A 15,633-nucleotide genomic window follows, 5' to 3' on the forward strand; every position below is an offset into this window, starting at 1 on the left:
TAGACAGGCTATCAGGAAGAAAATTAACTCTTAAAATCCCAGCTGAAACCAGGACAACTGCATACAAGGCCAAGGATATGAAGTAAGTCAAAAAGAGAATGAGGAGTAAATCAGACCTGAGAAAGTGAAACTGGCAGAAACTTGATTCCAAGATGAAGATAATGATCCTCTGATAACATCTCAATACCCACCATTTTAAGAGTACAGTTTTTAAGTGTAAGCTGTTTAAACAACAGCCAGCTTTGTAGTTCCTACTAAACGTTAAACTCAGCCAACGTGATTTGTTCTCACACAACTTTTCAGTTCTTTTGTATTACTCTGCCATGCTGGTTTCTTTCTGATCAAGAAAACAAATTAATGTGGAAAGAGGGAATAAACAGCAAGAAACCACTTCCACAAAAAGCTTGGAAAGGAGTTTTATATACTATGCTTAGCATTTTCATTCTTCAATGTCTGTTGGCTTGCATACAGTACTTGATACATGAAGTCAATCGGGAATGCCAGGATAGATGACCTTATAGGAAGTACACTGTGAAATCACTGGAAAAAAACCCGCAAAATATTTGCCCAGAAATAGGAAGGGTGGCCTGGCAAGAACTGTATTTTACATTTTTCACGTGCACTACTCATTAAAGGCCTTTTGTTATACCTATCAAAAAAAAAAAAAAAAAAGGAAGGGACAGGGCATGCTAACCCTTCTTCTAAGTCCACAAAAGCCTTAAGCTAATACTCTTAATGCTATTCATGTAGTACATAGTTTGGGCAAAGCCATTACATTTACACAAAACAATTACTGCAGTCAACAAAATGTAGAACCTTTCTTCCACAGCCATCAACCAAAAAAAAAAAAATGTTACAGCATGTTTTATTACAGCATTACTTTTACGAAGGAGCCTTTCTGAGGCTCTCAGCTTTGACATAGCCACATGGTATATAGGGTTCCATCATCAACTATATCAACATTTTACATATGAAAACATCATTTGTTATACTGGCGCAGAAGTTGACTGACAATTAGTGCTCACTAAAATCCTGCACCTAAGCAGGTGCATACAGAAAAGCTCAAAGAGATTAATTGCCTTTCCCGTGGTTATCTGTTGAAACAGTGGAAGAGAGAGAAAGCACCAGAACAAACCCCCCTGACCAACCCCTATGATCATAACCTTTAAGGTTTTTGCACTTCAAACTGGAGTCTAAATACTAAGTAAGGGACAGACTGCATTACTTAACCCAAATGGTTACTCTGTTTACTAAATAAGAGAATTCTCAATCAAGTTTCAGTATACCTGCCTGGGTGGCAGATCTGATCTCCCAAAACATTACACTTGCATGAAACTCAGGAAAGAAAGCAAGTTGAGGAGGTCTTGTAAGAATGAGGACAGGAAAAATTGGTACATGTCTACAAAGGGATTCTTTTCTTCCTTCCATCCTGAGTACCTGGAGTTGTCTCAGCCTTACACTCCTCAACAGTGGTAGAGTATGTCTGTTCTCAAAAAGAGGCTTTTTTAGTAGGATGTGACATTTGTCACATCTTTACAGGAAACAAAGTCTAAATACAATTCAGCCTGGGGAAATGGAGCTTAAATACTAACTGAGGCCAGCATTCAATGGAGTTATGTGTCCTTAAGAAGAGCCAAACTCCATACCAAAAGCAAACACAGTAACTACCATGAATAAGCTGGTTCTTAGTAGCTTTTTAACTACATTGAATACTAATGTCTATGGCCTGCATAGTCCACAAGTTTACCTATAGTGTGATTCACAGCATGCCTGTGCCTGCATCACCAGGTCTGGGATGTCACTGTGGAAACAAAGAGCCTTGTCTCCTAACTCAGGGTATCATAGGATCACAGGCCAATTTGGGTTGGAAGGGGTCTCAGGATATTTTTAATCCAACCTACTGCACAAAGCAGGGTCACTACAAGATCAGACCCAGTTGCTCAGGATTGTATCCAAGAGGAGCATGAAAACCTCCAAGGATAGAGACAGCACAACCTCTCTGGGTGGCATGTTCCAAGCCTTACCTGTCCTCTTCATCAGTAAGTAATGAATGTGTTAAGAGGAAAACAGAAGCCTCCTCCTATAAGTAACAATTACAAGTTATTTCACTCCCTGTCAGGTACACTATGTGAATGAGAACCAGCAGAGCAATAAGAAGGTATCAAAAATTAAATTATTTACATACTTCTCAGCTAATAAGAATTATGTTCAAAAGAGCCACTCTTTTCAACTCTCAAGGAAAAATGCAGGAAAGAATGCCTTTGAAACAAACTGTGAAGCTGACCTTCTGCAATGATCCAAGGTACTCTTAAAAAATAAAAAGCCAAGTAGGAAAAACATCCATGATCCACAAGCAAAACTTGAAACACAGGGACAAGCCAATTTAATCTTACCTCAGCCTCACAAAGTGCCTGAAGACCCTGTAACACTATGGCAGCGGGTGAAGCTTGATCAGGTTTTGTGCACTCATTTAATACCTGGGAAATTGCAGCCAACATGTCTGCTCCATGCTGGTATGGCCTACAGGAAAACACATGAAGGTACAAGGCAATATTCATGCATCCACACAAGTTCCACTTTGTACACAAAAATTCATTGTGTATTGGTTTTGTTTTAAGTGACAACCAAAACAGACTAAACTGGGAGGAAAAAAAAAATACAAGGAGCAATATAATATAGGGAGCTCTAAAGGCTGAGTGACATGGAAAATTAATTCAGCAGGTATCAAGTTCCAAATAAAAGATCACTAAGTGGTTAAGCTGTGGAAGTTTTTGTCCAAGGATGTTGTGTATGCTAAAAAATTGCGTCATTCAAGAAATGACTGAGAAGGAAAATCCAGGTGTGCTATTAAAGACACTATTCTTTGCCTCTTTGTTGCGGTCTTCCATAAACACTCACTACTGTGTATTGGTGGAGATTCTGGAAGCAAAAGACATGGGGCCCTGCGACATCAGATAGGAGCATTTTTCCAAATTTTTTGCTGCTGCAGTGTCATTTGTCTCTCCTTCAATGACTGCATGGGCTGCTTGTTTGCTTTCCAGTCTTTTAGTATCTGTTCAGTTTTACTGGGCCATGGTGGGGGAGGTATCAACTGCCAATTCAGCAGTTGCTCATACTGTAAGTACGTGGGGTAAACAGCACCTGGCTAGGTTATTTATACGCATGGAACATTCAGGCTTCCTCTACTTGCTCTTACTTTCTTCCAAATAATTTCTGAATGCACTAAGAATGTGCATACACCTGAGCTCTAACTACACCGCTTACCAGGCAAAAAGAATATTACAGCTGCATTGAGACTTCTCTCCTGCTTTTCCTTTTGTTTTTTTAATATTTGTTGAAAAATGCTGTTTGGCAAAATTAAAGAAGGTTGAAGAGGTAAAGGAAAGGGTATTTTCTTTAAGAATTTTTTTTTTAGTTGATGACTGGAAGATACATGAATGTTCTCAGTTGTTCGGAACTGACCTTCAAGAAGGAAAGAGAAAAGTGGAACCCAAAAGATAGGTGAGAAAGAGAAAAGGTGGTATTGTGCACATAAACCCAGGAAGTAGTTAATAACGTGTTTAAAAATAATCTTTACAGGAACTGTAAATTATTGTCAAGTACTGATATTAATGCATTGTTAAGAGTTGGAAAGGATCACTGTGGCATCCAGTTAAGACTTACACAACTTTGTTCTGTGTTCAGTATTACATCTGACTAAAGACCAGTAATGTGTGTGTGACAAAATATACTTTTCAGAAAAGCACCCAAAACTTCTTTGAATAGATCAAAATACAGACAGATCATCAGTTGTTTCTTCTAATGTTTTGTCACTCTCTTTTTATAATTTGGAAGTGGTATGCTTTAAGTTTCTTCTCTGGATCAGTACAGGATGCATGTTTTGTTTCAGGATGAAGACATTTTAATTTTAACATTATTTATATGTGCTTTCTATTAATTACGATATAAAACCCCAAACTTACTAGCTGCTGAGATTAGCAATGCTTATATCTCATACAGCTAGAAAAATATTACCCACAATTAATATAAAAGAGTAGGTAAAAATAATTATGTAGCTTTTCTGAAAAAAAAAAATTGTGTTCCCTTACAAAGACATAAGATGGGTAACACACTTACCTCTGCCTACATATATCTCTTATACAAGCAGCTTTAGCAATCAGCTTTTCCCATTGAGCATCTTTGTCAACAGTCAAAGAGGGCTTATCAGACATCACTAAGAACTTCTGCAATTCTGGGTAAATTCGATCCTAGAATAGATTTAATTTAAAAATCATCATCATACCTTCAAAAGTTGGTGACAGGATTTTCAATTGCTAGTGCCTTTGCATGGCTTCTAAATACCAGTTTTACTGCATACCATACTTCTCTTTTCTTCATTACTGGAATCTAATGTTGCATTGAGATCTAACTGGCTTTTGCAGACCAAATGTCTATTGCTACGTTATAAACAAAGAAGCAAATTATTGCCATGTAACTAAGGTCTTGTTCTTACTGTACATTATGAAAAGCAGAAAGCTGTCCTCCAAACATTTTTTTTTCCTAATTCCAGTCTGAGGCCTAATGAAACGATAAGTAGGTTTCATGAAAGACATACCATTGAAAATTTTCACTAGAACAGAACCAAAGTAGATACCACTTCCACCATTTACTTTATACTGCTGATAACGAGATACTAGTATACACAATGTTCCAAAATTAACTTCCTTCCTTGGTTAGAGATAGTGAAGTTTTTCAACTACAGTCATCTTAGTGACACTACAAGAATTTTCTGACCTGTCTTTCCCATAAGGATGTTATCAGCCGCAAAGTAACTGCTCTAAGCTTTGGCGTGCTCCCCAGCATGTGTATGGCACGTAGAATCTGAGTTACACAAACCTGGAAGAAAATTTTTAACCAAATGTCACTTATTTTTTACATCCAAGAACAATCTACAAATCATTATTTTACAATCAAGTACAACGGGGAGGTAAATGCCCAACCGCAACATCAGAAAGAAACTAGAAGTAATTTTCTGAAAAAACTTCAGTGCACAACAAGTCCAAGAGCATCTTCTTATGATATATTTAAATATAATAATGATACAGGGCAGACAATGAAGCACAACGTACCTGTCACTCTTTAAAACAAACGCCATATCCCATCCAAAATATTAGAAAGTTATGCTGAAGCTTACAAATTAGTTATTTCAGGCAAGCTATGAATTGCTCAGTCTAAACAATTTTGTATAAATAAATGACTTCTTATTGATATAGTTTTTGTTTTACTAAAAATTTTTCATTCTGACCTTGTGTACGCCCAGTGTAGGCAATGTATACAATATATCCCTGTAAAGTGCAGGCTCCAAAGGTCTTCCCAATTTAAATATCAGAACTGGGATCAGATTTGGGACCTAAAATAAAACAAAACCAGGAAATAATCTTGGAACTAGGTTGCCAACACAGTATCTAACATAAGACAGTGAACTTGTCAGAACATATTAGGAACTCCTACTTTTCTGCATATTTTTTTCTGCTAATAGGAAAGAGAAAGGAAAATTCTGAAGTCTGTAATGTCGTAGGACTTACAGTTTATCTCTTTTTAAGTTGTCATCTTAAAAGCATCTTGTTATACATATTCAGCTGTAACCACTGCAATAATCTAATTTCCACAATAATTGTTACTTGAAATTCCATTACAGGCACAATGAAAGGAACATGTAATTGAAAATAGTACATTAAAATACATACTAAATCCATGAAGAAACTATTACAATTCAGTTCTGTCATTACAGAGGAATTCTGATGATGCTACTATTATATCCCACAAACCTGTCACTTAATACAATTTACTGCACTATTTAATACATGGTCCAAAACTTCCAGAGAGCTGCCCTTGAAGTGACAACGAAGGAAAGGAGACTATTTACCTCCACTCCCCTTTTACTTACATCAGATTTTCAGTATTTTCATACCCACAAGTCCTTCAGTTTTTTCTTGTGCACATTCATATCACTATGTTGTAAAATTAAACCTACTCATGATGGCCTTGCTTTTTTTCCCACTTCTTTTTACGGATACTTAAAAACTAAATGAACAGCACTGCTTTCCATTCTGCCTTTATACAGTAGTAATGATTTTCACCTAGCCACATGGGTTAGTCTTCCACAGGCAAAACTTGTGTCAAAAGATAATGTCACTCCCAAGAACAGAAAAGCTAATTAGGAAGTTTGGTATTTGGCAGTAGTAAATGGACACAACCATTTTTGAGTCTTCTGGCTTTCAGAAAATTATTTTCCTAACATGGTAAACAGAGTATAGAGTTCTCCATGTCACTTTTATTGTTTACCTCTGGAGTGAGTCATCCCTGGAAGACTTCTTTCCTCTTCAACCTCAAATTACTGTTAACTTTAGAAAACCCATTCAGTTTGGATGCTTAAAGCAGGAGAACAAGTGTGCATAAAGCCCACACATATTGGGCTGACACAAAGACCAACCAACTCTGAAACCCAATGTTTACAAGATTGGATCCAATCTTAATCTATAATTCAGCAATGTTACCCCTCTGAAAATTCACCCTGGTAATGCTGACCCTTTTTATATATATACGGGTGGTTTATACATACAGTGGTTCAAAAAACTCTTATGGGAAATTCTGCTACAACATTCTCTCAGTATGCATTTTTACATGAGCAGATGTCTTCAGATGGTAGAATTTTTTACTGTACAAACATCTGACTCAGTCCACAGAAACTACAGAGCAAAAATAATGAATAAAAATCCAAGAACTCTGGGACTTTGCATACTTCCCTCTAATCACTAGTTCAAAATTACAGACAGAAAAAAATACTGTTTGTTTGAGATGACATCACTATCTTTACAGCTGAATAATCCAAATACATGTTTCCACAAACTTAAAAACTTTGTTCTGGAATCTATATTTAATAACTTAGGAATTGACTATAACAATTTTTTCTGGTTTTCCAAATACTACTTGACATTCTTAAACAGAATAAATCCCTTTATAAACGAAAGGGTCCCCACATTTTTGACTAATTGACTAGTGTCCCTTCCCTTCTCTATTTGCACAGGTTGTTGTCTATCATCTGTAGAGGCAGTCATTACCCCATCACCTGCTTAAACAGGCGACTGGCTTTACTTCAAATCTTTCAAAGTAAAATCAATAAAATGACTGGGAATTTAAAGTACTGTTCATTTGACCAGACTTTCACACCCTGGAGCACTTCAGTGCAAGTTTAACAGTGCCTTGCTTTCCTAGCTGTTTATTCCAAACTGAAAGCATCTTCTTAGCTAGCACTCTCCCTCCCCTTTCTTCCCTTCAATCCAAAAGTCTGAAAGAAAGTTGGGCTGTTTTCCCGCTTTTGTTGTGTGCTGGTTTTGGCTAGGATAGAGTTAAGCTTCTTCACAGTACTTTGTACAGGGCTACATTTTGGATTTGTGACCAGAACAGTGTTGGTAACACAGGGATGTTTTAGCTATGGCTAAGCAGCATCCACACAGCATCAAGGCCTCTGTTTCTCATGCTGCCCAGCAAGTTGGCTGGGGGCACACATGAGGCTGAGAGAGAACACAGCTGGGACAGCTGACACCAACTGACCAAAGGGATATTCCATATCATATGATGTCGTGCTCAGCAATAGAACTGAGGGAAGAAGGAAGAAGAGGGAACGTTAGTTGTGATGGCATTTGTTTTCCCAAGTAACTGTTACACGTGATGGAGCCCTGCTGTCCTGGAGATGGCTGAACCCCTGCCTGTCCACGGGAAGTGGTGAATGAATTCCTTGTTTGGCTTTGCTTGTGTGCATGGCTTTTGCTTTACCTATTAAATTGTCTTTACCTCAATTCCCAGGTTTTCTCTCTTTTACCCTTCCGATTCCCTCCCCATCCCACTGGAGAAGGGAGTGAGCAAGTGGCTGCATGAGGCTCAGCTGCTCACCAGGGTGAATGCACAACATGTACAAATTAAACTACGTTACCTTTAACATAAAAATTGAATGGCAGATGAGCAAAGTAGAAATAAGGTATCTGAGATACAGATAAGGCAATATCTGTCAAACTGAAACTTCATGTGAAGTACAAATATTTCAAAGAGAACATTCAATCCTCTAACCATACACACATAATGATCAGTTTTCTAAATAAAAGATATAGAAGCAAGGCCTCTTCCACTATATTATACGAATTAAAAATTTTTGTACACAGAAAATGTGAATTAGAAATGAGTTAATTAAACATTCTGCCTCACACTTATCACAAGACTTAGATTTATGCAAACATAAGACTGCAAACCTGTATAAACCTGTGCTTTTATAGGAATCTAGGCTGCAACTGTAGGTTTCAAAAGCCAATGTGTAATACAAGATATCGATCATCAGGATTTCAGAAATAAACAAATAATTAATAACTTAATTATCTAACTGCATATCTTATAGCATAGATCAGCATACAAGGTGGTGGTGAGAATAGCTCATATGAGTATGTGAAGCTGTGACAAATTTAGCTTTCCATTTCAAGCATTTCTCTGGCTTTGTTTTTTTGCAGGTTTTTTTGGTTTTGCTTCTTCACTGACAAAAGATGAATCAATAATAAATGCTACTACTACCTTAAAGCTAAGGGTAAAACAGGTGAAAGAGTCACCCACCAAGATTTGGTTTTATAACATATTCTCCAGTGCCTTGCCCCATGGTGAACATTCCCAACCAGCATTCTTAACCGACACGCTCCCAGGCCAACCTAACAACCTTGTCTCAGCAGAGCAAAGTAGCTCAGACAGTTGCAGGCAGAGATAATTTTTCATGTATTCCTAAATCACCATTAACTGTATGAAGTCACATCAACTTTGCAACAATTCAAGGTAAGTTGAGATGGATACCACTCCTGTTTACATGGCCATATATATGACTTTCACCAGAACAATGGTGGTTCTTTGCAAGTTGCTCTGAAATCATCAGTCTGCTTTTATATCATCAAAAACTTCACTCATCCAGAATAAACAGTCCTATAGAAGAAAGACTAAAATATAGTGAGAAGTAAAATACTTCAGAGAGTAACATAGTCCCCAAGAAGCAGTGTAGCTCACAGTTCTTAAGATTCCCTCAGATTTTCTCTCCTATGACAAGAACCTTTTAAACCCGCATCTCCTTTCAGACCTATCACTTGTGTCTAAATCATGGAAGCCAAAGGTGTGAATCCACATACAACCCACCTCACAGCATCACCTTGGAACAGCGCTTTAATTAAACTTGGAGTTTAAGGGAACTCCTCAGTAATTCTCTGAACTACCTTTTCTTCTCTGCTCAAAGTCAGTCTTTTTTTTTTCCCTCTTCTTTTTTCCTCCTCCCCACCTGGCTTTATTCTCATCACAGCTCAGCTGCTATTTCAGACACATAGCAACTGGGATCCTTCTCCCCCACTCCACTCTCTGGGGCTTCCCTGAATGTATCCCATCATGTGCCTTCATGAGCACATTCCTCCTAACTTAAATACCTTTGAAATGTTTGGTCACACTTTAAAGACCATCACCACAATACTTCATAAATACTGCATCGTAAGGAGTATTCCTTGTTATCATAATATTCTTTGAAGTACAAAAGCAGGTGGGGGAAGCAAGTCATTCCAAACTCACCAGTACATGGCAGAGTTTGGTTAACATCAATTCTGGTCCCAGTCAAAATTCAGTAACAAGATGTCTGCATTAACATTGAAAAACAGAAAAATGAGTCTCACAGGACAGTTCTTCAAAAGCACAACCTAAGGGAGGATAGCAGAGGAGAAAGACAATCCCACTCTTCTGTTACTTCACATATCCTTATGTTTTACTGAAGAGACATTGTCCTTGTGCAGCCGTTGCTGTCAGAACAAAGTGTAAGAGGCAGAAAACAGTAAGCCAACTAAAGTAATGTTCAAAAGGAAAAACCCATTTCAAACAAATATAATCCAAATATATATTAAGATATGCTGTTCCCTTTTTAAATTCTAAATGTAGGCTATCACTTCACATTATTCCTACCACAATTTATTTGCTTGCATGCCTATCCTGGAGGGTTCTTTTGGGTCAATTTTAACACTAAGAAATCATTCCACCCCGCCATCCCCCCCTCCAATAGCCAGCCAAAAGGCAGGAAAAATGTCACTGCAAAGTTCCAGGTTTTATTTCTGGGAAATGTTGGGCTGAATTTTGGAAGAAAGGTAGCATCAATCTACTTCTCCAGCAGGCGAGGCAGTTAAATGAGCAGGTTTGCAAAAGCATTCAGGGCTTTGGCATTTCTTGCTCCAGTGAGCAAGACAGAAATACTGGACAATTCACACAAACAAAGGAGCAAGTTTTTTAGGTAAGTGTACAAATGAAGATAGGTTTCTGTTTATAAAAGCTATAAAATAAACTGCTCTCAAGGTATGAGAAGGACTTTTTAGAGAACATAAGCTAGGTTTTTCAAAAAACTCCATGTTTTTCAAAAAACTGCTCTATGTACTCCAGCAGGCTCCTACCCTATCAGTTTCAGCCATAAAGAATCTGTCTACAAGATCTGACTACAATACAAAAAAATTTTTCCCTACCGCTACTCTCTGAAGTTCACATAATCAGACACAGAACAATACCAGGCACTACCTGAGCAAGCCAAATCCAGTTCAACGTACCCTTAAACATGTTTTCTACCCAAATAAAAATATATTTTACCTTTTTTTTAATGCACTTCCAGCCCTCAAGGAACACAAAATAATGCATCTTCAAATAGTCTTCCCAGAATGGTGTCTTTTGCTACTAAAATATTTCATTCCAGCAGTTGAAAGACCATAAAACAACAGATGTCCTCTAGAGCCCATAATCCTCTAATAATGGTAATAGATCTTGTGCTACTATTCACCTGTGACCACCCACATGATTTAACTCCTTCCCCTTACAGCACAGATTGTTTCACACATATTGTAATAACAGTTTTTGCACAACAAGAAAATTAATACGGTGCTTCTAATCGGATGAAGTCTTTAATGAACAGCATGTGTCAGTGCAACCTCTATAGTGATTTGATTTAAGACAGCCTAAAAGCCCATGTACTAATCTTCATTCGTCAGCCTTTCAGAAAGATTCCTGGATTTTCTTCTATAGTGTTTCAGACCACTACTCCAAAATGCCTCAGTTAAAAACAGATCTAATACAATCACTAATCTTGCATCATAAAAAGGCTTTTACTCAGTGGGAAGGGAGTCATCCTTCCTCATCTACAGAAGTGCTCTGTAGGGTCTCTTCATGGAAAGGGTAAGAAAACACAAAAACAAACCACAATCAGAGCAAAGCATGCAAAGTCAATTATGGTAATTATTTTTTAACATAGCAAGGTTTTTTAAATGCTCCATTAATTTACTACACGGACAATAGCCTCCTTATAAAAACAATATTCAGTGTGGAAATGGGAGAGATCCTTTGGGTTTGTGACCCGCTCCCTCGCAGAGTTGTAATAAACATGAAATCAGTAAGGACAGCATTCACAGTGCACGTTCCCTCCTTCTGACCCTATTTTGAAACCTAATTCTTCAACTCAGATTTTGCATGGCAATCAAATATGAGTTTTCAATTCAGTATCCACAGCTACAACCACATCTGAACCACAAAGTAACAGAATTCCACTAGCAGCAGAACTGATTGCCTTGATGGCTTAACACACACAAAAAAAGAGAAAAAAGTACCACACAATTCTTTTCATGCTATGACCCTCACCATATCTCAGCTTTTCTATATATTCTGCTATAGTACAGGTAGTCCACAGTTTGGCTGCAACATTGACACTTTTTTTATTTTGCCCTGTGGACATTTTATTTACCTTTTGCAAGGCTAAGCTCTGAGGTCTGCTAGCCCCAAGTTTACTTAGATTTGAACATGAATCAAAACCGAAGAATTCAGAATGTACCTGTATTTACGTGATTAGATGTTCCTTCCATTACAAACACCTGTGTTTAAACTGCATGTTCAAGTGCTGCTAACACCAAAAGAACAGACTCAAGTTAATATAGGCGACTGTTTAAAAACAAGCTTGGCATTAACAGTCTTTTTTTTCCTCTTCCTTCTACACCCAATCTCTGACTTACTTCTTTTCTTCTTCAGAACACCTTTCTAATTACTATGCTGCACACCACCTTCTTTCATAAAGCGCTCTACGGAACTGAAGAGTCAAAATATTTAACAAGTTTGTTGTGATGAGCTTTCCACTTTCTCAACTTAAAGGACATTCCAATCACTGTTTTACCACTTACTTTCTCCATCTTTTATTAAACACTTTTTATTTATGTGAACAGAATAAACCACAGAACCAAATAAAGCAATTCCTGAAGTATAACTTTGCTACCAATATGTTAGTGGTTGTTGCCATCACACTGATCACTGAGTTTACTGAAGTAAATGGTTATTTCGCCCATCCATGAGCTTCAATGCTTTCTTCCACACTTTAACTGCAAGAGAAAGACCAGACACATCCTAGGTAATTCTTCCCGCCTTGTAAAGAGCACTGCACCTACAAGAAACAATGAGAGAATCTTCCAGTGCAGTGCTGTGCCACACTGTAATATTCTCTGTAGAACCATTAAGCAGACTTAAAACTAAAATAACTTGTCATAGTCAGGACAAATGCTAGGTGATCCCAAGTTCAACTGGTCAAAACAGTAAGTCCCAGTTCTGAAGTATTAAGATTTTCTGGAATAAAAAGTGTAATTTAAAAGATAGCGATGCATTAGGTATTGCTAACTGGAGAGTACTTGAGTGTCCTTGGTTGCACTTAACTAAGGACTGAGAAGAGAAATATCACCCCAGTTACGCACAGTATTCTTCTCACACCAAATTTCCAAATATTACACAGCAGAATGTCAGCTGTATTACTAGTTATACCGACCACTTCATGTGATACTACTAAAAAGACACCCAAATACTTTACATATTTTGGAAAAAAGTGTTTTAAAGTCCACATTTAAAAGACTAAAAGCTCACCATTTGCAGTTCCTGCTTGTGAATGAAATGTGAGCCAGTTAAACCATACTGACAAATTATGGTTTGAGTTCCACATTTTAAACAACAGTTTCCAACTCACATGGACTTCAGCTGATCATTAGGGAAACCGAAAATACGATGCAGTTTGAACTTTATTGTCCTACTGCATTTGGGCACAAGCTATTTTTCCCAATGCCAGGAAGGCCTTTTTCACCAGCCTGAAGGGCTTCTTAATTCTGAAATGGTCAGATCACCATAGTTAGCTCAAGTGGCTGTGTCCATCAATCTTACTTACTGTATTGGTGACCAAAACCTTTGGCTTATAAAAAGCAGAACAAAGTAAGTAAACCCATCCATGTCACGCCAAACATCAACTTCAGGTTAAATTCCTCTCCCTGTATCTGTCTAAAGCTTCTGTAACTCTGCTGATGTGCATTTAAATTTGCCTCTAAAACTGTTCATTTAAAGTCAGTGTAGTTATTCCTGATTACTCCAATGAAATTCAGAAGAGAATCATTCCTGACAGTCAAGAGTTCAGGCCATGCTGCTCAGGTGCTGTATCATCATGGAATCATAGAATAGTTTGGGTTGGAAGGGACCTTTAAAGCTCATCTAGTCCAATCACTCTGCAATTACTTCAGCAAAATTTTTTCAGCAAGTTACTGCTTTTTGAATTACTATCAAACTGCACTTTGAACAACTATATCAAATAGTTTATTTGTCAAGGGTACTCTGGAGCCCCCAGCACAGGAAACACATGGACCTGTTGGAGTGGGTCCAGAGGAGGGCCACAAAAACTGATCAGAGTGATGGAACACCTCTCCTGTGAAGAAAGGCTGAGAGAGCTGGGGTTGTTCAGCCTGGAGAAGAGAAGGTTCCAGGGAGATGTTACTGCAGCCTTCCAGTACTTAAAGGGGGCTTCTAAGAAAGATGGGGACAAGCTTTTTAGTAAGGCCTGTAGCAATAGGACAAGGGGTAATGGTTTTAATCTTAAAGAGGGTAGATTTAGACTAGATAGAAGGAAGAACTTTTTGACAATGTGGCTGCTGAAACACTGGCACAGGTTGCCTGAAGAGGTAGTAGATGCCCCATCCCTGGAAGGTCAAGGTCAGGTCGGATGGGGCTCTAAGCAACCTGATCTGGTTGAAGACATCCCTGCTCAGTGCAGAGGGGTTGGGCTAGATGGTCTTAAAGGTTCCTTCCAACTCAAATGATTCTGTGATTCTTCCAGTCAAAAACAAACAAACAAAAAATAAAAGTCAGTGCTGTGCTACAGATGCCACAATGAAAAATCCTTATAGGACCAATGAAACCTTCCCTTTTGTATTCCTCCCTCCAAAGCATTGTATGTGTATATTTCCTCAAGCTCTAGTGAGAAACACAATGAGTAAAATGTGTTTGGACGTTACACACTTTTTGGAAACCCAGCTACAGTTAGTTTGACTAAGATGTGAATATAATTTTTGCACTTTTTTCAGAACAGTGATCTCATAGCTCACGTAAATTAACAGATTCTACATGTTCTTCCATGCCCACATAACACCCACAGTCCTCATCAGTAATTCTCCAGACTGAAAACTGGACTTGTTGGTCTGTTAACTGTGTGTCTGAATAAGAGTCAGAATTACTTTTTCCATATACCATACAAAAAACAAATCCTTCTCTTCAATAGAGAGGTTATCAAATTTTAAGTGTCTGAAGACAGAAAACAAAAAACCTGGAAGTAGCATAATTTAAGCCTAGAAATAAAAATTAACTAATCCTCTTAACACCTAGTTGCAATGCAAAAGTATGACTGAATACAATGCTAGAAAGACAATAAAGTTAAAATGCAAAAAAATCCAACTGAGAAAAAAATTAATGCAATTTGAGTGTATTATGAAACACAGCGATACAATAAAACAACAGAACAAAAGGACAGCCTGAAGGAGACTTGAGAAGAGACATAAAAGGTTAAGAGCAAGCAACCTGCAACAGATTAAGCTGTCACCTGGTTTAAAAATTTCTCCGGCTTAAGAAATACAGTTATCTCCAAAAGCACTGTATAATGGGCTGGCTTAGCACAGCATTTCAGTATGTGTTCAACAGCAAGCACATCCTTGGACTGCTTCCCTGGATTAGAACTACAGTGCTCAGCACCGTAAGTCATCAAGTGCATATTCTGTAAGCTGTACCTTTTTCCAACTCTTGTGCTGCAGAGTATGAGAACTCTTTCAGACATAAAGCAATTAAAAAAGAAACTGAAGCAAATAAAGCTTGTCTTTATGGCACATCTGAAATTTGAAGCAATGCTTCTACCTTCCCTACATTTTTCTTTCATTTTACAACTAAGATACGATTGTTTCTGCACAACACCTCCTCCATTACCTATTACTATTTCTAGATATCCCCATTTATCTTTCCAAGTTATGTAGGGAAGTATAAGCATACTGCATAATTCTGGCTTGAATTCAGTACTGAAGCACACAAAGACTATGCACATATTTTTAAGAAGCAAGAATACAGATGTCACAAGGGACTTGGCAGTAACCACAAAAGAACACAGAGATTAACTCATGAGGTCACCAAAAAATAGGAATGGTTTAGTACACTTTTTTCAACTTCCTCATGTTGTATCTTCATACTTATTTGATAATATCAACAAATAAGCCAGTTTCTTTC

The 15,633-nt window shown here is 37.7% G+C and overlaps 1 protein-coding gene across 1 annotated transcript in view; it reads right to left on the reverse strand.

The window, feature by feature from the left end:
• Window positions 1-2,024: 2,024 nt before the first annotated feature.
• Window positions 2,025-15,633, reverse strand: part of FOCAD (focadhesin) — a gene marked incomplete at its 3' end in the record, with an annotated part of 28,560 nt that continues 14,951 nt past the window's right edge. Inside the window, exons 8-12 of the mRNA XM_010284018.1 lie at window positions 5,285-5,389; window positions 4,774-4,875; window positions 4,117-4,247; window positions 2,394-2,520; window positions 2,025-2,080 (exon numbers count right to left, since the gene is read on the reverse strand). Of these exons, the coding sequence (XP_010282320.1) occupies window positions 2,025-2,080; window positions 2,394-2,520; window positions 4,117-4,247; window positions 4,774-4,875; window positions 5,285-5,389 (521 nt within the window). The remainder of the gene's footprint in view (window positions 2,081-2,393; window positions 2,521-4,116; window positions 4,248-4,773; window positions 4,876-5,284; window positions 5,390-15,633) is intronic.

This window comes from Phaethon lepturus, unplaced genomic scaffold (genome assembly GCF_000687285.1).
Source record: "Phaethon lepturus isolate BGI_N335 unplaced genomic scaffold, ASM68728v1 scaffold9483, whole genome shotgun sequence".
NCBI lineage: Eukaryota > Metazoa > Chordata > Aves > Phaethontiformes > Phaethontidae > Phaethon > Phaethon lepturus.